This window comes from Rhipicephalus microplus, chromosome 9 (assembly GCF_043290135.1).
Source record: "Rhipicephalus microplus isolate Deutch F79 chromosome 9, USDA_Rmic, whole genome shotgun sequence".
Classification (NCBI taxonomy): Eukaryota; Metazoa; Arthropoda; class Arachnida; order Ixodida; family Ixodidae; genus Rhipicephalus; species Rhipicephalus microplus.
Window position 1 is genome coordinate 2,774,576 of NC_134708.1, and position 27,006 is coordinate 2,801,581.

Consider the following 27,006-nt stretch of genomic DNA (forward strand, 5'->3'; position numbering starts at 1 on the left):
TGCGACGTGCATGAACAATGCTATCGTTTTCCGTAATGTTATTCAGAACACATGCAAGTTTCCAACTCAACTTGGGCACAGCATCATCTGACACTACCACTATATTGCCTTCGGCAATACTAGTAATGTCCTCCATTTACTTAATATTAGCACTTCTAAGGAGTAATAAATATTGCTTATACCAGCAATTCCAGTCTTTTTGTCGTTGTATCCAAGATTTAGGCAGCTCCGTATGGGAGCTGGGCATCAAAGCTGCAGTTTGCAAATCGAGAAGTGCCGTAAATCGCTTGCCATGTAAGAAATAGGCAGGTGCTAAGACTTCTGGTTCCTCTGGTCCAGGATATAAGTACGTCAGCTGTCTACTATTTATGATCACTTCAATTTCTGCTAGGATCGTGCTCATTTGACCATAATCTAGACGAGACCTTCCTAGAGCTTTTCTCAAGTTGTTTTTCACTCACCTAACCATACGCTCTCAAAATATGCCCCATCAAGGAGCATGGTCAGCAGAGAATTTTCATGTGATGCTATGAGCAGACAGATAATCGCCGACCTCACTTCCCGTAATAGTGTGATACACACCACGAAGTTCGCGAGAATCACCTTTAAAGCACAAGGCATTGTCATAGTAAATCACTGAAGGGAATGCATGACGTGCAGTGAAATGCCGAAAGGCTTCCAAGAAATGCTTCGCATTTAACGAATGACACGCCTAGCATTCTCAAGCCGTTTTAGTGGTTGCTTTTTATAATGCCAGCAGATCAATAAAAATATGGGCAACATGCATGTAATTCTGAGCATAAAACGACTGCTCTTTTTAAGCAGGACATGCAAAACAGCAAAAAGAAAAATGAATTGTAATCATTAAAGTGCTAGAAAGTATATATCAGCATAAAAGTATATTACACAGCAAGCAAAAAAGAGACTTCAGCACAAGAAACAGGAATATGTACAGCTTTGAAATTAATGAAGCGTTTGCGATGTGCACGTTTGGCCGACACTTTCTTGGTCAAGTACGTTGGCCCATTTGGAACTATTGTTGCGATTCCATCACATTTGAGCGCCGGGACTCCACGTGGTATTCGGGCTTCTTTCTCGTTCACAACATGAATGTAGTCACTTAGAGTATATCGGTCTTCGAAATGCAGCTCACAAACTGCACATTGATCCTCCAATGGCTTGTCGCTGCCATGCAAGTTTCTCTCTCTCAGAGGTTCCTACGGTCTTCTTTCCACCCTCAGAGGTTCCTACGGGACACTTTCCGCGTCACTTTGGCACCCGAATAACCAGTGCGGTAGCCTGGAGCATAGCAGTGCCGGTGACGGTTATTTGGCATACTGGTAGTGGGACGGCCAAAACGAAAAACAATGAGCAGGCAGCGAGGCCTCCCGCTCAGTTGCTACCACAGTTACCATGCATTTGGCAATGCGCCTCGGCACTTCCCAAACCACCTTGACTGCAAGGCTGGATGGACACACAGACAGACAGACATCTCGACAAACATACGACAGACAGAAAGACAGGCGGGCAGGCAGACAGCACAGATGGACGGACGGACACATAGATGGACAGACGAACAGAAGCGTGAATGAACGGATGGACAGGTGGAAACAGGGACGTACTGACGGATGAAAGCACGAATGGAGGAATGGACAGAAGCACGCACGGACGAACGGACCGAAGTACGGATAGATGGACGGTCAGATGGAGACTTCGCCCTACTCATCATCATTCACTCCGTGGATATGCTGTGATTTTTTTCATCATTTGCTCAGTAATTGCTTGAAATTTCTTTAAAATATGCGCGAGCACCTAATGGTGCAGAATGGGCACGTTTGCACCATGATCTCTGATTAGAGCTTGGTCACACCGTGAAAATTTGATTTTTATGTGTTATAATATGTTACCCATATGCTACGTCTCTTCGAGTTGCATGAATGAGTGAGCGTGCAAGTGTCTCTCACTATTCTTTTCACCACAGTGCTGTCTACAAAGCGGCTTACAGGCCAACGAACCTCATCTGCACGGTGAAACTGGTGGCGTGCGACCGCTTTCAGAGGCACAAGCAGGCCTGCATCGACAAGGTGGTCGCCTCGGTCATCAGGAGCCCCTTCCTGGTCAAGTATTACGCGTGCTGCTCCACACGCGTAAGCATGTACATTATATATCGTTCTGCACTACTCGCAGCACTAGCTAAATGCATTGCTTTTCGGCGAACGGCGCATACAAATGGACCTCTAAAATGGTGCGACTTTGGTGTGGCCACCTTGCGATATAAGGGTCAGTGTACACCCATATATGGCTGTTCCAGACCAGTCAGTTTGTGTTGAGAATAGAAGGTAGAAGTGTGTACCAGCCGTCTTTAATGCCTGCCAAAATAGCGAGCATGCCAGTGATCACACCCTTACAATCGAAGTTGATATAACAACCCCCCCCTTCCCCTCCTTTTTGCGGTCCTAGTTCCTTCCTGCACCTTGAAGACTGGCGAGGCGTTCTTCTTTGCTTGAGTAACAGACGATGGCAGGCTGGACATGTGGGGTACGTGATAGTATCGCATCCGTCCTTCGTGCAAAGGAGATAGGTCGGCTCTTTTTATATCTGCTTTAGCTGCATTCGTCGTCCCTGTTCGCGTGCTTTTACCCGCATCTAGAACACTATGCGCGAGAAGATGTTATCAGTTTGGACAGTATACAAAACATAATGGTGACAACCAGTGGCGCAGCTAGGGGAGTGGGAGGCACATCGAGAACGCCCCTCTTCTTCTTCTGCAAAATTTTTTTCACTATGGCATATATAGTACAAAATGACCCGCCCTCGTGCAAATCAAAGTGGCCCCCTCTAAAAAAAAAATAAAATACTTTCGTCTATGCCGCTGGTGACGGCAAAAACCAGTCGAGAATGTACATATAATTGGCAATAAAAACAAAATGGCTCACGCCGTTGATTGATCTTAAATTTGTGGCATGCGTGTTCTTTGCTGTAAGCATTTCCTTGAACTTCATGAAACATAATACACACACCAAGATTTGTGTATTCTCGCTAAATAATTTAATATTGCTCTACCTATGTGGGCCATTTTCGGTTTTGGTATCGCGGCACCGAGTTTTGCACTGACGCCCCGCCGCGGTGGTCTAGTGGTTAAGGCACTCGGCTGCTGACCCGCAGGTCGCGGGTTCGAATCCCGGCTGCGGCGGCTGCATTTCCGATGGAGGCGGAAATGTTGTAGGCCCGTGTGCTCAGATTTGGGCGCACGTTAAAGAACCCCAGGTGGTCGAAATTTCCGGAGCCCTCCACTACGGCGTCTCTCATAATCATATGGTGGTTTTGGGACGTTAAACCCCACAAATCAATCAATGAGTTTTGCAGTGACGTTGTTGCATGGGCGGTTTGGTCACATGACCACACAAAACTGTGACACACGTTGGGCTGAGTTACCTTTTCTCTCACACACACGTGCCACACAAGTGCCAGCAAAACAAATGCGCTGACAGTCGTCATGGCCAGCTGCAGTAGCATCTAGGCAGTGGCAAGGCAAAAGACAGCCAGAAGGAAACAACGCATTTATATTTACAATATATGTACAGAACGTGGACGAGGAAATCGCTTGACGCAAGAAGGAGAAGGAAGAGGAAGGAAGAAGGAAGGACAGGGAGGTTAGCCAGTACTCAGACCGGCTGGCTACCAGACGCTAGATGCGCAGACCTTTTATAGGCGCCGAGATGCTGAAGAAGGAGGGGGCAGCCCTGCTGTCGGACGTGTGCAGCGTCTCCTCCGTTGTCCGTGAAGGACACGTCGAGTGTCTCTTTGAATGAACTTAATGTCCTTGATTGAGGCACGCATTGTCTCGGCAAAGGATGCCAGCACACTCGAAACAGCAGGCTCGTTTCAGAAATGGTAGAAGTCACTCGCGTCACTACAAATCTGGTGTGACGTCACAACTGGCATTGTTTCTCCTATTCTGAAATGTTAGTGTTGCTGTGCAAGCAATTGGCATAGATCACGAGAGTGAGCATTCAGCTACACCTTTGGAAGTTAATCAAAATATATTCTACAAGTTCGTTGTGTCCGACCCTTCGTGTGTAGAGTCCTTGCATACAGAGGAAACCCACAACAGGCTTGGGATAGCCTTGAAATTGTTGGTCGCACCACCCATTTAAGTGAATGCATAAGGTACCCCTTGATGTTTTTTTTTCTTTTTGCCCTGCCTTCAAGAGAACAATATAGGGGATTCTTGGTGTATAGACAGATCGCTCAGCCATATATTGAACACCGCTGCAAAAGGAAAATGAAGTTTGTTAAATCGTGCAGTTTCAGCATGGTGAGATGAGTGCCAAAGGTGGTTGGCTTTATGAGACTAGCTAAATGAAGTCATGAGGTTTGCAACCAAATGAAATATTTCTAGCTCTTCATAAGAGCCCCAAAATACTTATTCATGTCCTTGATTGTAAATGCAACTTCCTTCTCCTTCAGAATGTGACGTTACCTGCTCCAGATTGCTCCAAAATAGAAAACTTTCCTGCTCCAAAGTAGAAAGTTTTTCTGCTCCAAAGTGCTCCAAAATGTAAATTTTGCTGCTCCAAAAATTGCTCCAAATCAGCATACCTTGGTGGCATCACTGTTCACTATATCGAACCCAGGATGCTATTTTTGTAACAAAAAAGTAAATAAATAATTTTACGAGAGAGTAGCATGAAAACAAATGGGCATATATTTCGTGATGCTATGATGTGCAGAAAACTTGTATGTGAGAAAACGTGCCCCATAACACTACTTTCTGCAATACAACAAGCATGTCTGCGGAATTGCATGCCGCTTGAATGAAGATATGATGTCCGTCTCACATGATTATAACTATCTCGTAGTTACTGCATTTGCTATTCATCTAAACTGCATAGCACTCCAAATTTGTGAGAAAAGGGCACCACGGGTACTCGGTGAAATGCACAGAAAGCGACGACACTAGCAAGAATGCCCATTCGACGACACGGCCCTTCGAAACCAAAGTCGATGCAGACGGGTGCCGTAGCCCACAATCCTTTGCATGAACCACGATATTGCTGCCACCTATTCACCTGTTTTATATGCAAAGCATCTTATGGTTGAGTTCAATCCGGAGTGCGGTGTTTATACTCCCATTGCGCATGTGTGTCTACTCCCCCACTCTCTCCTTTTCAACGCTTCCTCTCTCTCTCGTCGCAACGCCGATGCAGGCAGCGTCTGCTAGCCTACGCCAACACAAAATATGAAGGCTTTAGCTTTCTTCGCATGACGTCACACGGTGGAAAAAATTGAAGAAAAAAAAAAGATCGCTGTTCAAGAGAGGTTGTCTTGCAAGGGCACTGCACGGAAGCATTTTTTTCCTCAAAAACGAGCATGCATGTATTTTAAAAAATAATACGCCAGAAAACTGTAGCATTAAAACATTCATTTATAAAGCCCACTTTACTTTTGTACTCCCCCTATAGTAGAAGCAATGCATGATGTTATTTTGCCTTGAGAGCTGCGGCTTTCCTTTTTTTTATTTATTGGCAGCATCGAGAAGTTTGTCGTTCAGCTTCCTACAAAAGTTCTTTAGCAGAATGTTGGTGCTGCAGTGCAGGATTTGTTTAAGCACTAATGAAACTGTGTGGCTGTTCTCACATGTATCGAAGTCTGATTGCTTTTCACTTGTCAGAAATTGTAGCATCGTTTTTGTTACAACATGGCGTTGTTCAGGCATCATAAGTAGTACTGGCTTTGTAGTGAGCTGCTCTACTACAACGTAGCTGTGAGCAACTGCATGAAAAGCAAACAGTGGATAAACTAAACCTTTTCGGTCCAGCTGCTTCAGAAGACCATAATGTTCTTTTGTGACAGAGACTGTGATCTTTTTGTCCACAGTCCCTGGATTGCTCGAAATTCATCCTTTTAAGGGTCCCGTATATATACCACATAACCTGCAACGTAGACGAGGACTGGGAGGACGTCCTGCATTTTGGTAAGGGCCTGGCTGGTAACAGCAATATTGCTGCTGGGAAGCAATGCCTCGACTTTCTTTTGGACGCATTCCCAGTGCTGGTCAGGGCAAAGTGTAAGTAAGGTGCTCTGCAGGTGCAGCTTGTTTTCAACTTCATAAATATGCCTGATAGAGATGTGATATTGTGCACCTGCGAGCTGCCTATACTTTCTAAACCGAATTTTAAGGCAGTCTGTCTGAATCTTCCCAAGAAGGACATACAAAATTCTCAGCTCTTCGAAGCTATACCTAGTGAGCACATTAAGCACATAGGTGGTGTGTTCAAGAGCATCGTGAGCCTCCTTTGTCAGAGTACCTTTGTCAAAACCTTTGTTTTTCCACTCATCCAGTCACTTCAGATGCATGTGCACAAAGTCAATTTTTGGATCGTTACCAATGAAAAGCAGTCTTTGTTGGAAGTAATCTCTAAGCCTTTCTCTCTTCCATGGAGTTTTGACGTTTACAATTTTCCACCACTTGAGTATGATCTCGATTAATGTAGCCGTAGCCTCGAAAGAGAATAGGTCGTGCTTTGCTCCAAGAGCATGTAGCACCTCTGTTAAATAATCATTGAAGATTTGTAAAGCAAGCTTTACATCCTGGCTTTCAAAATACAAAAGGTAGGGGGCTTTTCTTGACAGCCCATAGCCTATTTCAACAGCTGGTCACACTCTTTGTTTTGAAGGTCCCCAAGTGTTGCAAATTATGCTGTTTGTATTCATTCTGATTCTGGCGTGTCTCCTTGGATCTCCGAGAAGTAGAAACAAATTTGGTCATTCTTCCGATCGATCTGCTTCGCATGGGAGTTCACAATACGTGGGAAGAACTCACCGAAGCACACCTCATCAACGAGGTCGAGAGACTCAAGCTGTCACTCACAGGGCAAGCCGTCCTTCGATGCACAGGATACCAGACCACCCTAGAACCCAATGAAGAACGCAAAGGCAAAATACCGTCACAGCTCCGAGAAAGCCTTGAAGTTCAGCAGATCCCTCGGAACATGCATCCTCAACATCACCGAGAAAGGCGGCTCCCCAGGGTTAGCATGATCCGGAAAAAGCACGGCAATGACCCGCAGGCGCGATTCGTGGACGCAGCCAAATATCCGGGACGTAATGCCTTCGCGATTAACGTCGCAAATTTCATGGGCGCGGTACTGGCATCGGCGACTATTCTCGCCAAACGTGCGGAAACAGCTGAGGAGGCTGCTATACCACTCGCCACCCAGACGACTGAGGATCCCATCGTGGTTTTTACTGACTCACAAACAACGGCACGGAACTACCTGAAAGGCAGCGTCTCCACGGTGGCGATTAGGCTACTAAAGCGCATGGACAATCCTCCTCCCTAGACATGCATCGTGTGGATTCCGGGTCATGAAGGTGTCGAGGGAAATGAAGCGGCACACACCGCAGCCCACGAATGCGTCAACCGGGCATTCCCATATGAGATCCGAGGCACCTCCCACTCAACAACAGAATCAGAGGCAAGAGAAGTCATACCACTAACGTACCATGCATTACTGCAACATTATTGGCTCGAACGCAGGTTATACCCTCCGCCACATCCAAAACTCACAAGAGACGAAGGGACTGACTATAGGTATCTTCAAAGCAACACGTTTACCTACGGCGTACTATTGCACCATATGAGGCCAACGTTGCACAGCTACATCTGCCCTCACTGCAATGTGGCAGACACTCTGGTGCACCTCCTACTGCAGTGCAAAGTAAGTGTCCCAAGACTACGAGCAGCAGCACCAGATGCGGACCAAGACCTCCTCAGTGAAGCGTGGGAGGCTGCGATCTCCCAGCCGGACCTGGTCGAGCAGCGTCAACTCGTCCCTCGAGCTCGGCGGGCTGTCCAAGCCAGAGGGTTCTTGGAATAAGGGACCCTCCCACCTTCACTCACAAGCTTGATTCAATAAATGTTTTCTCTCACTCTCTCTCTCTCTTCCGATCGATCCAGTTATTTTTTATGCATTTCAGAATGTTCACTATGTATATAACAAAGAACAGCGGCTTGGAAGGATCTGATGAATGTTGGTAAACAATTATGTTACGCAGAGATGATTGGAAAATTGAGATCACTTTTCTGTTCACAAAATTGTTGTCGCTGAAAATGCACATAACTCAGTAACCAATCTTTTCCAACCCGCATATCACATCTTTAAGCATCTTTTGCAGGAACTCCGCAAACCGGCACAATGCGCAACTTCTTTGAATTTACACATCAAGCTGCAAACCATGAAATTGAGTGCACAGCTTCATTTCTTTTAAGTGCAGCACCGGTAATATTGCCTCCTTTGTAGTCAAAGTAAGGTTTTCTATGTATGTGTCAACCATAACTGTGACAAAGCGCTGGTCATTTTTCATGTCAGAAAGCCTTGTTGTCATGTAGCTGAAGAATGTTTCACTCTGATGCTGTTGTGGAGGACTCATAAGACGAGCACACTGATCTTATCGTCATAGGAAGCGGCAATGTGATGCTTCCATGGCTACGTATGAACGCGTATGCATGGGGCAATATAGTGAAAATAATACAGTAAAACATCATCAAATCAAAAGAGTAGTGCCTGCGCTGTTTTTTAGGTGCAAGGCGACTTGCTCTTTCAGAAATGGAATACAGTTGGTGTCGTCTTTTGCTTGGGACGTGGAAAGCTCAAGCAGTAAAGAGTTGTAATCAAAGCAGTAATCAAGCAGTAAACAAACAGCCTCGTTAATTTCAGTGACTGAGTTGGACATCAGGTCACTGGCCCACTTCTCAATACCTTCTAGGAGTTCCACCATACCTCTCTTACTGTTCGCGATTTCAGAAATGCTAAGATTTGCACTCAGTCTTTCTACAGCAGTTTTCATTACGTGTAGTGTCACGCTCAAGTCTCCTTTCATGCAAACGGAGTATTTCAACCATGGCACTTCACTGTCTACAACATGAATGAGAAGAAACCTTTTATTTTTTCGATAACATCCCAGAATTTCATCTCTTGGTTTGGCAAGTTCGCTCAAACTGTTTTTATCCTCCTCGCTTGCTCTGATAAACACCTCTTTGGATTCAGCAATGGCTTTCTGAAGGGCTGCAGTCTCAATGAGCGTGCGCTTGGAGTTAGGATCTTCCCTCCTCGCGGTCTATCTGGACAAGTAGCTCGAATAATTCGAGAAGTTCGACGGTACAGCGACTGGGCGAAGGCGCACATGAGATAGCGACACTGTCATTACATGGCCAGTTGCTTGATTTGTATGCATCGTGTCTTGTATGAAGTCCTCGTCCATGAAATAAAGGTCACACACCTAAAAAAAAAAGAAAACTCCAATCAGCAAACAGACGGCTACAGGTCACACAAACATGCAACTCTTGAGCCACTTACACACGTGTGTATATGTTCTTTCAATTAACTAATAGCTAAATAAAAAGTTACCCTGGAATTTTCAGTGACCATCAGGTTTTCCTGTGGCACAGCGCAAATCCAAGCGTCTCTTAGAGCTTGATCTCTCGGGAACTTGAAGACGTGCATCTTTGTGTCCTCCATGTAGATTCCGCGGCATTGAGGTACACAGCATTCGCACGGCATCGTGTCATCCTCGCTTTCACATGCTTTTCACAGTGAGGAAAACACGTCCAACTGAACAGTGAAGAGATGTACAACAGTACATACATGCCGGGGAATGAGGTTCTGGAAACGCGCGATCAATGTGCATCAGCGCGATCCAAATGCGCGGATGTTTCGTGTCACAGCAATGGGGAAAACGCGCTCACCACCTTATGCTTTCGCCTCATCTGCTGACGTAGCGCGAGTGGAAAGAGAAAAGAACTAAGGCCTTCATATTTTTCTACAGGGTGTTGCCTATGCTCGCTCCCATAGAGTTTGCTCCATGGGACATGCCTCATTGCTGCATTGGCAACTATCATGTGTGCTTTGTTTTGTCATACTGACGTAGATGTTGGCATGTGATGTGCTCAACGGAATTAGAAAAGGCTTCCAACTGCAGCTCGGCTTGCTCGCTGAACAGTGCAATTTCAACGGCACAGTTGAACGCCAACGTGTCGCCTTCCAAGAGCAACCGTGATCGCAACTGCGGAAATACAACTCCGGTAACGAATTTATTGCGCATATTATTGTTGGCTTGCTCAGCAAAATCGCAAGAAGCTGCCAGTTCATGAAATGTGAGGGCCATGTCGAGGATGGACTCACTATGTAGCTGACGGCGTTCTCGGAAGTGATGTCATTCTAGGCCAATGTTGCGCATGCCCGTGAAATGCCGCTCCGGAATCTCGCGAGCCGCGTTGTATTGGTATGGGAGACTCGGCGCTGCTGCTTCTTGCTTGCGGGCCACGCCATGGTCTTTGCCTTCAGCAGTTGCGGTAGAGGTGGTGGCTAAGGGCTCAATCGTGGATAGCTGCGGTATGGTGCGTGCCGATGGAAGCACATCAAAAATACCTTGTCCTTCAGGGCCCAGGCGGTGCAACAGCAGGGCTCAACGACGGGTCGCAGGCGGGTTGGCAGCTACGAACGCGGGAAGAAAATTCTTAAAGAGGCATATCTAGCGGGTCCATGGAATGGAGTTCCCAGGGCGACGAGAAACAGGAATGGTGGCAATAGCGCGGCGGAAGCCATCGCAGTGTGATCGAAACATTCGTCGCCAGATTGTAGTGTCGGCAACACGGCGCAACTGAGGACAATGAACACACTCAACCCATGCCACGCAAGAACTGCTTTATTCTAGTGACAGTCGTATTTATATATGTCAGAGGTGCTCCCATCTCTTGATGACCGTTGAACCTAAAGTCACCTAGTGTTGACCTTCGGCACTACAGCTCCTAAATGTCGCTGACGAAGAGAACCTCGACGCCACCGTCTACCTTCAGTGAGCTGAAGAAACTCGTCAATTTGCCCATCTGCGCATAAATAATCAGCAAATAACGGACTGTCGCTGTCTGCTGCATCAAGTCGTCAAAACAGCATCAAATTACCAAATTTGAGATAATCGTGCTTGAATTGCAGTTATGGTCATTGTCAGGGCACAAGCTCATGTTGGATCACAGTAAGAGGAGTCTTGAGTGGTAGGTGCTGGTGTTACTCGGGAAGGGGTCAAGTTCCACCTTAATGGACCTGGTGGCCGATGCAAATGACTGCAGTTTGTCCCAATAATATTTGTTCAATGAGAGTGACATCATGAAGTGGTTTATATTAATACCGCACAGGGCCGTCGCTTGGATATAAAAACATTACAAAAAGTTATCGCTGATTGTATACACCGTGCACAGGGCCACAAAGATTATGTGACAACTTTAATTAAATCTGCACTAAACAGTGGCAGCAGGTTTCGCTTATGAATTTATGGTAAGTAGTGTGCTGAGCGTGCGCTTGCCTTGATCAGTAAAAGGGGCCTTCGGGTCAAGTTTTGGGATGGAACTTCACCTAGTATAAGTGACCTATGCCTTTAGCCTGCGTGCAATGAATGGCTGGAGTACTGCCGCTTTGCTGAATTTCGCCATGACTGTGTCGCGCTTCAAAAGCGCGCTATGATAGATGCTATGAGCGTCGCCTTTATAACGGGGTAGTGACATGTGTGCCACCTAGCTCTCATGAGAAAAAAAATGTAATGATATCTTTCTTTTTATGTTTGCCTAATATCTCATATACTTTGATTAAATAGATCTTATTATAGCAAAGAAAACTATAATTTTGTGTTTCATCTCTCTGCCTCTTCTGGCAGAATGACCTCATTTTTTCACAAATTTGGTTCTCTTACTTGCTTCTATCACGGACGGGTTCAGCTTTTCATGTTTGTCCCCGAAACGCAAAGCCTCATGTAGGCTTGTACCCACACATACACCTGGGTGGATATCATGGCATTCATTCAGAACATGTTCCATCGTTTCCTTAACCCCCCCCCCCACCCACAGCATGTGCATTGTTCTTCTTCTTCATTTAATTTTGCTTTATGACTATGCGTTCTAAGGCAACCCGACCTCGCTTCGCACAGTAAAGCCCTTCCCCTTGAATTATCATAAAACCTCTCCCTCCTTATTACGTTTTTGTGCTTTCGGTAGTTACTGAGTGCCGGCTTCTTTTCCATCGCTGTCATCCTATAAATCTTCTCCCAATCTCTGCCTTTTCGCTTGATGCTTTTTGTTGCCGTGTCGCCCACACTGCCAACCGTATATTTATTTACTACAAGCGCAGTTTACTGCGCTGCCATAGGGCACACATCAGATCACATGCTGCTCCGTGTGCCTGCCCATGGCCTCCGAGATGGCTTGCGCACAGCGTGTTTCTCTTTGGTCGTCCCAATCACATCGCTCCCCAGTAAAACTAGCAAAACGAATGAGTATTGCCTCGTGCGCCTGGCTACCGGGAGAGGGTGCAGAATCCAGCCGTGAAGGAGACCGTGGCAGAGAGCAGAACACAATTGGGATTCCGGAGTGTTTTTTTCGCATACGAGCAAGAATCACCGCCAGAATTGTCTTGCTACTTTGAAGGTAAGTATTTTTTCGTTGCTGCATTTATTTTGGTCCAATTTACGAAGAAATGTGTGGCAACTGCCACATTTTCATAATATATATGATTGTAAGGAGCTATGAATTCGTTTCTGGCAGTATTATTTTATTTTGTTACGGTACGTTTTATCTCGGTGCTAAATACCTCGATTGAGAAATACAGAGGCATTCTAGCATTCCTCCTTTCTGGAGACATGCATAAGAGAAAACTGGGCTAAATATATATTTTTGTTAACTTATATAACCCTTCTATTGTGACACATCGTTGTAGTATTTTGTTGCATACAGATACTTATGAGGTTGTCAACCGAAGCACAGTAAGGCTCTAAATAAATGAGAGCCCTGTTCATATCACTGAAGTAAGGTGATTAGTAATTTTCCTGCAATATCAAATTAAAAAGAAAATTTATTGCACAGTAGTTTAAAAATACATTTACAAATATTTCGTCCCATAACCTACGTGGCTAGTGATGAATCCAATACAAAAAAGGTTGCAACCATCAGCAGTTCTCACAGAAAAAAAAAAAATACTGAAAGTATCGTGAGAAGCAACAGATATTACATCTATTGAAAAAAGCATACTGAAAATAGCCAACTATAAATAAACGTGTGGAAAAGAAAGATTAATGGTGAAACATCGCACATAAAACTATCTTACATAAGATATCAAACATATTCGGTGAGCCACACAAGTAAAAAAATAACCACATAATTGCTAGGAGTACACTAACTATACACTCGTAAGGTTTTGATTAGCTGACCTACGTTTACCCTCCATGCCTTTCGCAGAGAAAGTGCCCGCATTGTCATCATCTTCCTTTTATTCATCTGTATTTTGGCTATGTTTTGGTAGCACAATGGCAATATCAGTATTGGATTCGTTTACTGTACCCTCGATTGCATCCGAATCAAAGGGTCGCACATACAGCAGAATGGCGTCTTTCTGGCACTATGTATCACTAAAATCTGAACGCGTGCTGCGTTATTCTTGAACAAACAAAAGATCTCGATGTTGGTTCTTACATTGCCTAGCATATCTACTGAACATCGCACAATGATAGCGCAACTGGGTGACTGTTCACTATGGGACCACTGCGCCGCTACGATTAAATTAACATGTCTGCAAGAATTCTTCGTGTGGTGTTATAATGAAAAGCAGCGCTAATTTAATGAAAGTAAAGAAAAAATCGCAGCATATCCACGCACTGAATGATGAGTGGGGTGAAGCGTTCGTCAGTCCTTTCGGGCTTTCGTCTTTCGTCTGTTCGTCCATTCTTGCTTCTGTCTGTTCGCACATTCGTCCGTGTGACCGCCCATGCGTCCGCTCGTCCGAACAACACAACCTAGAAGTAGTTGCAGCGTAACTACGGAAGCAAAGAAACAATGATAGAAAAGAGTAAAAAAAGAATAGAAAAGAGCTCTCTTTTCAATGCTTTTTTTCGCTTTCGTAGTTACGCTGTAACTACATCTAAGTTGCTCTGTTCGTACATTCAGTTATATCCTACCAATTTGCCCAAGTTTCCATGCTTTGTCTGTGCATTCGTCCATCCGTCCATCTGTGCATACGTGCTTCTGCCTGTCTTTCTGTCCGTCTTCACATCCGTCCATTTGTCTATCTAGTGAATACTCAAAGTAGCGCCATCTCGCATCTTCTCATCTCATATCCATTATATAGAAGTACCACCATTCAGCGGACATTCCTAGGACTAAACGAGAGGTGGCTACCTACTACTACTACTATTACTACTACTACTACTACTACTACTACTACTACTACTACTACTACTACTACTACTACTACTACTACTACTACTACTACTACTACTATTACACACATCGCGGATGCACGACCCACGGCATAAAAAAGTTTGCCTCTTAAATAAAAGCGCCCCCTAGTGTAAGTATAACATTTTTCTTTTGGTCGTTTATCATAAAACTACACAAAAGCCATCTATTTTTATAACATCTGCATTGGTTCATTCCACCGACAACTATCACCTAGCGGGGAATCCTGGAATGAGGTGGCTACGTACTGCATACATCAGGGACGACCGACCCATGCCTTAAGGAGCTTCACCCCTAAAAAAGAAACCATTTAATTGATCGAGTGTAACTCATGAGCGTAGAACGCGATATCTTCTGACTTCGCCTTTAGATCAGGCTGTCATTTTATTTCTTCTTCACCTGTGCCCTCTATACTGCGCAGCTCACAAACGTCAAAGTATAGTAAGTTTACAGCACATGCAGATCTCTTGCAGAGGCATCGCACTTATATGTGTGGCATAAATCTACAGCAAAAAAAGCCCATTTCAGTATATATGCCTGTAGAAAATATGCCCGTAGAAAATTAGGGTTACTAAGGCACATCCTCAAAAGCTCTCCCCCTGAAACTAAACTCTTTTTTTTTCTTTCTTTTTTTTCTTTCTTTATTCGGTGAGTGCCCCGCTTTGCTCAAAAAGGCGTTACAGCAGGGGGGTTACAGACTGGAATAAAACAATTCGTTTATACAGCACACTTGCTTGTCTTGCAGCCGGTTCGAATCTCTAATGGTCATCACAAAAAAGGAATTATAAAACATGGTCGTTCTTGCACAATACTCTTTCACTTTGCGTCGGTGGCCATGTCGACTAGATATGTAACTGGGTTCACTGAAATAGTTATGACGGTCAATCCCAGTCCGCCCATGAAAAACAGAAAAGAAAAACTTCAAACGCAGTTTTTTCCTTCGTAAAGAAAGCAATTCCCAACCCAATTCAGCTTTCATAGCGCTGCAGCTGTCTCTCCGCTCGTACCGCCCTAAAACAAACCGCACAGCTCTGTTTTGTATTTTTTCAAGCTTATCAATCAAGTTCACATGCATCGGGTCCCACACAGGACATGCGTATTCCAAAATCGGTCTAATACATGTGAGATAGGCTGTATTTTTTAATGTTCGGGGCGCCAATCTTAGGTTCCTCTGAATGAAGTTTAGAGCCCTTGCCGCTTTGCCAGCAACGTGATCAACATTGGCATTCCATGAGCAGTCATGCGACAAAACAACGCCAAGATATTTGCATGTTGGTTCGGTAATAACAATATGCGTATCTATGGTGTACGCCGTTACTATTGGTTTCTTTTTTTTGGAAACACGCATATGAACGCACTTTTTGGGGTTTAGCGTCATTTGCCACCTCTGGCACCTCTGTACAATACAATCCAAATCGTTCTGCAAATAAGCACAGTCACCTTCGTTCTGAACCTGTCGATATAACACACAATCGTCGGCAAATAAACGCATGCGCGACGAAATACCCACAGAAATATCATTTACAAAAATAAGAAATAAGAGAGGCCCAAGGACAGAGCCTTGGGGCACGCCTGATGTAACGTTAACATAGGATGAACACTTCCCATTTAAAAGAACGCATTGATGCCTGTTCAACAAGTAATTGGTTATCCAGATGAACACATTTGGGTCGAAATCTAGAGTCTGTAATTTAGCCAGGAGAAGGGAGTGTGACACGGTGTCAAAGGCCTTTCGAAAATCTAAAAACACACAATCTGTTTGCCCACCTTCATCAACGTTGGAAGCCAGCTCGTGAAAGAACTCTACAAGTTGCGTCGTACAAGAAAAACCTTTACGAAAACCGTGCTGCTCATTTATTAATACATTATTAGCAGTAAGATGGGTCAATATGTGCTTGGATAAAGTGTGCTAAAAACTTTTGCATGCCACTGACGTCAATGAAATGGGTCGGTAATTTGTTACATCTTTTTTTGAGCCACCCTTATGAACCGGAACAACATGAGAAATTTTCCAATCTTCGGGTAGAGTTCCCGTTGAAAGGGATTTTGAATAAATTATATAAAGGTAAAGGGAAATTTGCAGTGCACGTCGCTTTAGAATACGAGGAGAGATGCCATCAGGAGCAACTGCTTTGGATTCATCTTGGTTTTCTAGAAGAGAACATATGCCACGGACACTCAGTTCTACCGGTGGCATCGGCGGAATCGTGGTTGAGTGTGGTTTTGAAGGAACGTCAAGCTTGGGCAAGAACACAGACTGGAAATATTTGTTTAAACAGGTAGCTTTTGCTTCCTCATCAACTACAACCATATTATTAAAGTTTAGTTCAGCCACTCCAACATGATCAGACCCACACTCTTTGATATAATGCCAGAAACACTTTGAACTAGTTTTCATTTTATTGCTGAGCCCTTCGAAATATTTCATTTTTGCACTTTCCACACATGATTTATACTGCTCCGTTAATGCTTGTAATTCTTTCACGTGGTCACTGCTTCCAGATTTCTTTAATTTACCAAAAACCCGTCGCCTTTTCCGGATTAATCTCAAAATACCGGACGTCATCCATGGCTTCTTGCGTTTACGAAGCTTTCCGGCTTGTTTCGCAGGTATATACTTATCTACGAGTGCTAACAACTTGTCCTTAAAGCTAAGCCATAAATCATTCATACTGTAGTGTTCAGCTAGGCATTCAAACAAGGGCAAATAATCTTCTAGCTTTTCGACTATTCTTGTGTAGTCACCCCTACTGAACAGAAAAACCGTTCTTGCCGCACTATTTGAGGTGTTTTTACATTCTTTTTTGATTTCTGCAACAACAGCCATGTGGTCGCTGATTCCTGGAATAACATTGACATTATTCACCAAACTGGGTGAATTTGAGAACACAAGGTCAAGAAGGTTATTATTTCTAGTTGGGCAAGTAACAAATTGGGTAAGGCCGTAGTTGTCTATTATATTTTTCATTTCCATGTTTGCGCGGCACCCAGTGCCTCGTACGCATATTCCATCATGCCATTCTAAGTCTGGCAAATTAAAATCACCAGCAAGAAGGAATGTTCAGTTTGAAACTTCCGAGATAATCTCATTTAACGACTGAAGTGTTTTGTAGTCCGAGTTTGGGGGTTGATAAAATGCACCTACAGCGAATGAAGAATTATCATCTAGGGTAATCGTGCACCAAACAGCTTCAATATCACACTGAATGTCGAGGGCAGCAGATTTCAAAGAACTTCGCACAAGTAAGAATACACCGCCCCCATGGCTTGGTCTATCTTTGCGGTACGCGACAAAGTCACTTGGAAATACTTCACAGTCGCTGATATCACGATGCAGCCACGATTCCATTCCGATAACTACGTCAGCTTTAACAGACTCGATAAGCCCCGCCAATTCGTCCGTCTTTTTCGTTATGCTTCTACAATTTATTAAAACAGCGACGAAGCTGTGTCGGCCGTGTTTTTTTTTGTTTTTTTTTCAGGTGCGCGTCATTTTTTTCGCAATGGAACGACTTCCTTCTTCTCGTCATCCCATACGTACGTTTTTTCATCAAGGGAAAGCCTCTCAAAGTTCAGTCTTAATTTTGTGCTCTCACTTTTGTGGGCTTTACCGTATTCCCATAACCGCTTTCGCACTTCCTGAGTAGCTGGCACAAAATCCTGATCAATGCTGAAACCTGATCCCTTCAATTTTTTTGCGTTGGACAAAATTTCTCGCCTTTCTTTGTACGAAGCGAAATTTGCGATGATAGGTCGCTTTTTTTGTTCTCGGTATACACGAATGCGATGTGCCCTTTCTAACGATGCCACTTCGATTCCAAGCTTGTCGCCAACGATTTTTTTTATCAAGTCCTGGGATTCGTCCCATGTTTCTTTTTTATTGTCATCTACTCCATAAAACAAAAGGTTTTGTCTACGACTTCTGTTTTCCAGGTCAAGGTTTTTAGCCTGCAAATTCCTCAACTCTTTCTGCGGAATCGAAATGTCATCCTTATGCTCTGTAACTATTTTGCCTAAGTCTTCGACTTGCTTCTTAGTTGCTCCAAGGCTGTCCTTTATGTCCGCTATCATTCCCTCATGCTTCGCGATCCGGGATTCAATAGAATCTAGCTTATTTAGGATTTCGGTCTGCCCTTTTTGCAGGCTTTGTAAGATATCCATTTCAACAGGGCCCAGGTTAAGTTCCACATCGCCGGAAAGCAACAACAGTAGGAACAAATAAAACACCCTTTTAGCAAACAGAAAAGACGTTCTTCGAGGTGCTCGCGCTCTTTTACGACAATGAGCATCAGCAAATGCCAAAGTGGGAGGAGCCCGAATGGGATAATGCAAACCAACCTGCGTGAACAACAGGGAAATCAGCTGCATGTCCGCCAGCGTGCCGGCTCCAAATCCCACGAGGCAGAAGCGTTGCTCGTCTATATAGGGTTCATTTTGGTCACATGGGCGCCAATGTCCGTAGGTGATTGGTCGATGGCAATCACTGAAGTTCCGCCACGCGCCGAGCTCGTCATTGAAGATAGCGGGCTCGGAATTCGTGGCGTGGTCCGACAAGGCGTGGGATGCGATACTCGCCGAAGATGACAGCACCGCTGAAGCTTGGTTTTGGCCAGAGTGTAGATCTGCGCTGCCGACAATCGCAGCGAGCCAGAAGGCAAATCCAAAACTTGCGAAAACCTGCGTGAACAACAGGGAAATCAGCTGCATGTCCGCCAGCGTGCTGGCTCCAAATCCCCACTTTTAACAAATTAGTCTCCTCGCTTTTAACAAATTAAACTCTTCGCTTTTAACAAATTAGTCCGGCCTTGTTTAGTGTAAGCGTCTGAAGTCTGGGATCCGCACACTGAAAAAGATATTATAATCTTGAGAAAGTCCAAAGATTAGCTGTTCAGTTTATTTACAATTGCTTCCGCCAGTCTTACTCCCCAACAGATTTAATAATTAGTAACACATGTCCTACTAAAGGATACCATTCTTACAAATTCACACCTGCCTTTGCACGCACTAGCAACTTCAAGTACTCTTTTTTCCCTTGCACAATAATAGACTGGAACGAACTGCCGCACCATATTTTTGGGTCTGCAAATGTACTAAAATCTCTAAAAAGTTACTTTGAAGTGCGAGTTATGTGACTTGCGAATATATTTATTTATTTATTTATTAGAATACCCTCAGGGCCCGTAGGGCATTACAGAGGGGGTGGGTACAACATATATAACACACAAGAAAAAAAGACAAAATAAAGAAACAAGTAACAGATGCGCAAATCAGGAAGGCAACATAAGTCAACTAAAAATGTATAAGAATTCAAGCACATACAAGACAAAGATAGATAATGGAAACTGCGTATAGTTACAAGCATTGCTGAGAAATTGCAGTCTTGAATAACAAAGGGTCTGTTATTGATACAACGGAAGGATATTGCATACCTGTCTGATTTATTCTTTCTGTCATTGTTGTTTTCTTTCTTTTTGTTCTTTATCTACACCTGTACATCTATTAATTGGTCATATAATTATCATTGTACCACCTTCCACTCCTGCTTGGGCCATTTTTATGGCCTGCATTACTTTATAAATAAATAAACAAATATACGCCCAAGCATCGACTTTGCCTCTCGTACTCCTTGGCCTGACATTTCCAAATGATCGCGAAGTTATATAGCAAAACAATTTTTTTCTTGCCACTTGCAAGCTTTGCCAACAGCGCACAAGCATTTTTGACCATACGAAGGAGCCCTGCGGTGCGGTGAAGAGAGCGGGCCACGCCCACCTGTGGAAACAAGCTTTGTCTGTGCGATTTGAACGGCTACAGAGAAACCCGCTGCACGCCCACCATCTCGGAGGCCATGGTCGGCCTATATAGACACGGCGTGCAGGCACTCGGACGTAGGCATGACAAACTGCGCATGTCCTCCATAGTTTTGTATAATACCAGCGTGTGCCGGAAGTGCCAGACGTGGGGGTCAGGTTTGAAGTGCCCACGGTCAAGGAAGCCGTTTACCAGGTATCGCAGCGCGCTGCCAGGCGGGACGCTTGACTCGTTCAATGCTGTCCATAGGGTGAAAACAGTGGGAGCCAACTGCTCTGAACTCGACTGGAACTTGGAATTCCTTCGTATCATGCAGCATCACTTTATATGGCCAGGGACAGCTATAGAAACCGATCGGCTCTGTTGTGCTTTTCACTCGTGTTAATTAATCCCTGAATTCTCTCGCTTCTGACGCAGCGTGCTTTTGTAAAGGCTGCAGCGTTTAGGTCCAAGGACATGTGATATATTAGGGATCTTTACTGCTTAATCTAATAAGATATAAATAGGACAAATCTTCTAGTCTATGTTCCAGGATGACCCGTAAAAGTTATGCCATCATAAAAAAAAAAGCATTAAAAGTGACCTCTCATACTTTCGTAACGCGGAAGTTCTTCAACATGGGGTAAATCAGAGCTCGCCACGTCGTCTCGTTTTTTTGCAACAGTGCAGGAAGAAAATGCATTAAGCATTTTCTTAAGGGATGAATTTATTGCAACTTGATTGAGTCATATAAAGTTTCATACCTGTATACGAAAACACACGAAATGCGACTCATTGAAAGTGGCCTTAGTGAGGGTCTGGACATTTTGTTAATCTACGTTGAGCAATATGTTGAATGTACGGGCAACTTCAGTTGTCTATGACTTTTTGTACTTTTGCATGGCTATTTCCATCACTTATCTGCTTAATAGAAAACACACCATGCGCGACGTGACTCAAAACGCATGATCAAGGAACTAACCTTTCTTGGTGATGATGATATCGTTTTTCCAGTTGAAGGGTCGTCGACACAAGCGTGCATGATTGCTCTTTCAGGAAGCCTACGTCACCATAATGGAATACATATGCGGGGCAGATCTAATGCGAGTAGTGGACAAAGCGGTGTACCTGCCTACCGAGGAGTGCCGTATCGTCATGGCGCAGCTGGTCCTCGCGCTGGAGCACATGCATCTCAGGGGCCTGCTTCACAGAGACATCAAGGTCTCCAAGTAAGGTGCCTGCGAGTGCGGCATGGTGCGAAACGGACGCCGACCGAGGGACTCGCTGAGAAATTCATTTACTCTATAAGGGGCTTTGTTGTAGAATTTTGGCACAAGCACGTGACAGTCATGGACGTGAATAATTCTGGAGCTGGTGCGCTGCCGAGCGTCTATTTCAGGGGACTTTGGCATGTCGTTAGAACCCCTTGACCAGAGCAGGCTATGTGCTGGTGCCGGCTTTGAAGAAGGGCTCGAGTGGGACCCGAAACATCGTGTTGCTTCATTTCTAAGTGTTTACTTTTAATGAGTACCTTGGTTGGCGTCAGTATTTCTGAGAACTCTGTCAAATCTCCACCTTTAAAGTATGCCTGGTATTGTTATGGGTTTGACTGCAATAAGGAAGACCCATTTGTATCCCATTGCTTGGCGCTGTATGTTGCACAAATATTAAAACGACGGGTCTGTATCTCGTTGCTTGGCGCTGTATGTTGCGCAAATATTAAAACAAGTCCATGTGGATGCCACTTCATCGTTGGTATTTACACCGAGTCGGATAGATTTACTGAGGGTAGCTTTTCATCTCGGAAGTTCCTTTCAGCACTGCGTAGGCTACAAGGCCCCTCAACCATTATGAATTAAGGGCGAAGATTCCTCACGATGTATTCAAACCGGCGCTCCACATTGCGAAAAGGTATGAAAATTGACCACTCTTTAGTACAATCGAAACAAAATCTAGGAGCATTCATTTAAAAAGCGCGCTCAGCACATCATCTCGTGCCTGGTATAATATATACGAAAATGCGTCAAAAAATGCATACGATCAGCAGTATATGATAGTCATCCCAAATGACGAGTGGCACGTGGTCTGCAAAGTCACAGCTTCCAATTTCGGTAGGGCACTTCAAAAGATTTCGATGCTCTTTGACTAGCCTGTGTAATGCTGTCGGTCTGTGTCTCTGTGCCAACGCGCAGTATCACGTTCCCCCACCGCACTTGTTGGACCGATGCCAAGTAGGTCAAGTCACAACTGCGCGTTTACGTCACTCTCTCTCTCTCTCACCCACAACAGCTGCCGGCTCCTCTAAATGCACCTAGGTGGTGTTGCTCCTCCGCCCGATCGCAACACACTTCTCTCTCGCTTCACCCTCTCCTGTGCCGACAGTGCTCGACCGCACGTCGAGTGGAAACACATTTTTGGCTCGTTTATTTGCGATGAAACTTGAATGAACCCCAACTCACCTCCCGTGTCTTTGAGTTTCGAAGAAACGCTTATTCAAGTAAAGGCTACACAGAGTTTCGCTTAAAATCATTCTTCCAACAGCAGCGTCGATGCTCGTTTTAGCCGGCTCAACGGCGTGCGCGCTGCTCCTGCTTTGCATCCCATCATGGTGCACTTCAAGGAGAATGTCCTTAAATTTTCTTCCGAGTAATTTTTTTCTGTGGTATTTATCTGCATATACATACATATACATATCCTGAACACAATGGCAACGAAAAAAAGTTTCACTCAGAGTATCCATATAATTGCGCAATAAGAAATAGCTTACCACAGCTCCTTCATTATGAACTCAACCATTTTGATGCAAGGGACGCACTGGAGTAAGACGCATCTTCGAGGTGTCTGGGCTGTTAGCGAACAATGCAAATTTTAGTAAAGACTGAATCCCACATATCCCAGCAATGCCTTGCGTACAATTTCTCGCACTTCCAGTTTTCTCTCTGGGTAAGTGATATAGACTATAACCTAGAATGTAAACGGGCACTATGACCATGGGAATGATGCAGGGTGTGGAGATAAGTTTACTAAAGTAGCTTGCCTTACGAAGTGACTGTGAAGGTACTTTAAAGGGGAAAAACTTGTGTTTGTTGGCGTAGATTCATCGTAAAAAACAGTGAGGGTATACAAGAGAACAAAAGAAACCGGACAAAGCACTGAGATAATAACATGAGCTTTTGTTTCGTGAGAACACATATATACACCTTAGAAAAGAAGGCAAATGAAGAAAAAGAGGCACTGCGCACGCATCTCAACTAGTATAGAGGAAACTGCAATGTTAAATTGCATAGATAATTGATCTCTTTTTTTGGTTAGTACGATGGATAGTGCACTTACGTGTGATAACCCAATGCAATGGATCTTGAACGCTTCATTGATCTTCCAGGTACGGAAATCTCAATATCTATGTAAGATGTGCGTTCGTTCAAAACTCGGAATGCATCCACATTAAGCAGAGCGAACTGCTAGATTGCTTCCAGTTTTGTTGACCAATGTAGTGGCCACTTTAAGACGTCGGTATCTCGTATACGAATTCAGTCTTACATTGAACCATGTGCTGCAGATAACGGTACAAGCAATGTCTAATAAATCAGGCTGTCTAGCTTGGAAGCGCATCATTTTACTCCGCTACCTCTGACAAGGGTAGCGTCAGAATGCTGACTCGATGCTGCTGCTGCTATACTTGAATAAGCACTCGTTACGTTTTTGTGTTTGGATCCGTCCTTACGTTGACATCGTATCCCACAAATATGTATCAAGCTATGTATTAATGCCTTCATACATATCGTACATATCAACCTTCATACATATCGTCACGTCTTGATCACCAGTATAAAGTTTTTATTCCTTTATGCCGTACTAACGTTTTTTCGGACTCCTTTCTGCCAAAGACCAGTGCCGAGTGGAACCACCTTCCCCCCTCCATCGCCTCCATTGAGGACGTGTCATCCTTCAAGACTGTACTAACCGATCATATCTTAAGGTTCTAATAACCGAATATTGTTTGAACATGTATTCTAATTATTTGGTTGTATTATTGTGTTCTGTTATTGCTGCATTTTTGTTATATTACCCACCCCCTCTGTAACGCCTTTATGGGCCCTGAGGGTAATGTAAATAAATAAATAAATAAATGCCCTTAACATTCGTGTAAAATAAACCGTCCGTCGTGCTGCCCCGCCTGCGGTGGTCTAGTGGCTAAGGTACTCGGCTGCTGACCCGCAGCTCGCGGGTTCGAATCCCAGCTGCGGCGGCTGCTTTTCCGATGGAGGCGGAAATGTTGTAGGCCCGTGTGCTCAGATTTGGGTACACGTTAAAAAACCCCAGGTGGTCGAAATTTCCAGAGCCCTCCACTACGGTGTCTCTCATAATCATATGGTGGTTTTGGGATGTTAAACCCCACATATAAATCAAGTCCGTCGTGCTGTTTTGTACACAATGTTTAAAGATAGACGAGACAAGGATAGTGTCCAATCACAATTCTGATGGTTCTCGAGTCATGCATGTTATTGCGTTGGTGCCAGTTCAACTGAAATCACTCTAAAAAAAGTAAATGCCCCTCGCTCAAATGCTTTCAATTGCTGGAAACAATATGGTACTAGATATGTTTCATGTAAGTCTGAAGTCGTCTATGAGATAACAATGTCTTGTGGTGCAGTCGATATGGTGAATCCAAGTCTTGTAGTGGCCGCTACATTGGTCAAATGAGTCACTGTATGAACGACTGACTCCAAGAGCACAAAAGCACAAAAATATTCTCAAGGACAAAACTGGAAGCAATTTAGCGATTCTTTGTGCCCAATACGGATGCACTCTGATTTTTGAACAGACGCGCATCTTATATGCCCGGGAGATCAATGAAGCATTCAAGATCTATTTCATTGGGCTATCATGTGTAGGCGCATCGTCCATTACACCAACTGACAAAGAAGTAAATTATCTACGTGATGGAACTTAGCAGTTTCATCGACCAGTTAAGACGTGCTTGCACGAAATAAATGCGCATGTTCTTAGCTAAGCGCTCTGTTCTTTTTCTTCTATCCTGAACCCGTGCTCTTTTTTACGAAGTGACCAGAAAGAGGTGCAACGTTCTGCACTGCCGTCGCACATGTAGATGCTACAGCCACGTGTTTGTTGATTCTCCGATACGCCACAAAGAAGGCACTTGAGGCAGGTCGTCAGCGAACACGGGTTTAATTACCCATGATACGGCACACATCAGCACAGACTTGTGGGTTGACAGAGAAACTGCACAAGAGCGATCTAGTGTGCGCACACCAGCAAGCACCAGGACTATCCGTGCCCTTCAAGACGGGCTGCCAGGCAAAGAGCAGCAGCAAAGCATACGGGCGAGAATTGGCCTGCTAGAGCAGCACCTATACTGCTCGTGTAGGCCTTTGAGCATCTTCCACAGCATGCCAGCTTCCGGGCAGAAGCAAGCTAACGGAAAAGGGGGCTGTCACGGGCGGCCAGTGAGGATTGCTGAAGCACCGTGGCGTTTGCTAGTGTGACTCGAGTGGGAGGCATTGTCCGGGCATGTTCGGAAACATGTTTCCATGCAGGGAAAATCGGCGCATAGCTTGTGCCAGACGAAAAGGCCTGGTGACGAAACCACGGCGATGCTCTCAGCACTCAAAGTGCATTAGTCCAGTGCTTGCGCTAGTTGAGGTTCAGGCACCAAAGGGGAGGTGCTCGATTCTCCCATTTTCCCCTCCTAAATGCCAAGGCGCAGCCAGTGAAAGAGGCTGTCCGAGGCCATGTGGCGAGGTCAGCTCAGGCGCAAGAGGGCTGGTTAGCAGGCAACGAGACAATGTCCAGAAGGCTCCATGAAAGCCTGGAGGGTGCCGCACAGCACGCAGAGGTCAGGTTCCGTTGATACCGGTCTATTGTCCACCATGGTTCCACAAAAGTTCCACCACACCATGGAAATCCCACCGCCGAGAAGGGGCAGGGCTAGATTGCACAACAAATGGTAGCCAGCTCGCTTGAAGTTCGCCATTCAAAAGTTAGCAGCCGGCAACGTCCGCGGCTGCAAGGTGTGTGCAGCAGCCTAATAGCCGAAAGCCACTTAGACGAGGGCACGCTGGAGCGGCAAGCTGGAAGAATGGGTAACCAAGAAACGGGAGTCGTAGTGACCACGCTCGGGCCAGGTCCAACGCATCAGTGGGTGGGCCAGCCACCAAAAGCCGCTGCCGAGGAATGCCATATGGGTTTGTCAAGGAGGTCGTTTTGTGCAGGCAGAAGGCGGAGACCAGGAGACAGCAGGGAAGACCAGTGGACAGCAGGCCGTATGGCCAACAGCAGGCTGACAGAACGGTAGAGCCAGGTGCATGAAGACGATAGTGTATCGTAGATGTGGACGAAAATGCCCTTGGCTCAGCCGGCTTGCCGAAAAGGTTGTTTGCTTTACGGTGTTACCCAACAGAGGGACACTTGCCAGAGTGTACGCTTGGACGTCGCATCAAAGAATACTTTCAGCCAAACGGGCCTTATACTACTAGACGCGTGTCAGTGAACCGTAGCGGTTGTTCTCCCTTTAGTAACCTGGTATGGAATAAAGTCAGGCTATCTGCAAGTCATATAAGGTTGTTTAAGTGCACAGGTTGCACCGGTGGCGTGACTTGGTCCCACCTTTCAGTAGTAGTTTTCCTGCGATTTGGTGACCGCCTCCACCACTCCTATAAGTCATTGCTGCGTGGGCAGGCCAGCACTCGACAAACAGGACCGCCGACTTGCCTCCCTTGGGAGTTAGTTAGCTTGTACACCAGAGGTGACACAAAATTTGGTCTGCACTTTGTATAGGCCCAATCACTTGGCCGACAGAGAGGTTGAGATGTGATTGGTGGCGTCACACAAGATGTGATTGCATCGGAAGACGAGATCACCTAAACAGAAGTGCATGCCCCGATGTAACCGGTCCTATCGAGCATTTTGACCAG

General features: G+C 45.0%; 1 protein-coding gene and 1 pseudogene across 1 annotated transcript in view; one reads left to right on the plus strand and one right to left on the minus strand.

Moving 5' to 3' along the window:
- The window catches only part of LOC119163325 (uncharacterized), a 186,174-nt gene that overhangs the window by 64,072 nt on the left and 95,096 nt on the right, over positions 1 to 27,006 (plus strand). Inside the window, exons 4-5 of the mRNA XM_037415300.2 lie at positions 1,982 to 2,147; positions 21,128 to 21,300. Of these exons, the coding sequence (XP_037271197.2) occupies positions 1,982 to 2,147; positions 21,128 to 21,300 (339 nt within the window). The remainder of the gene's footprint in view (positions 1 to 1,981; positions 2,148 to 21,127; positions 21,301 to 27,006) is intronic.
- LOC142772056 (uncharacterized) lies at positions 7,739 to 9,566 on the minus strand (annotated as a pseudogene).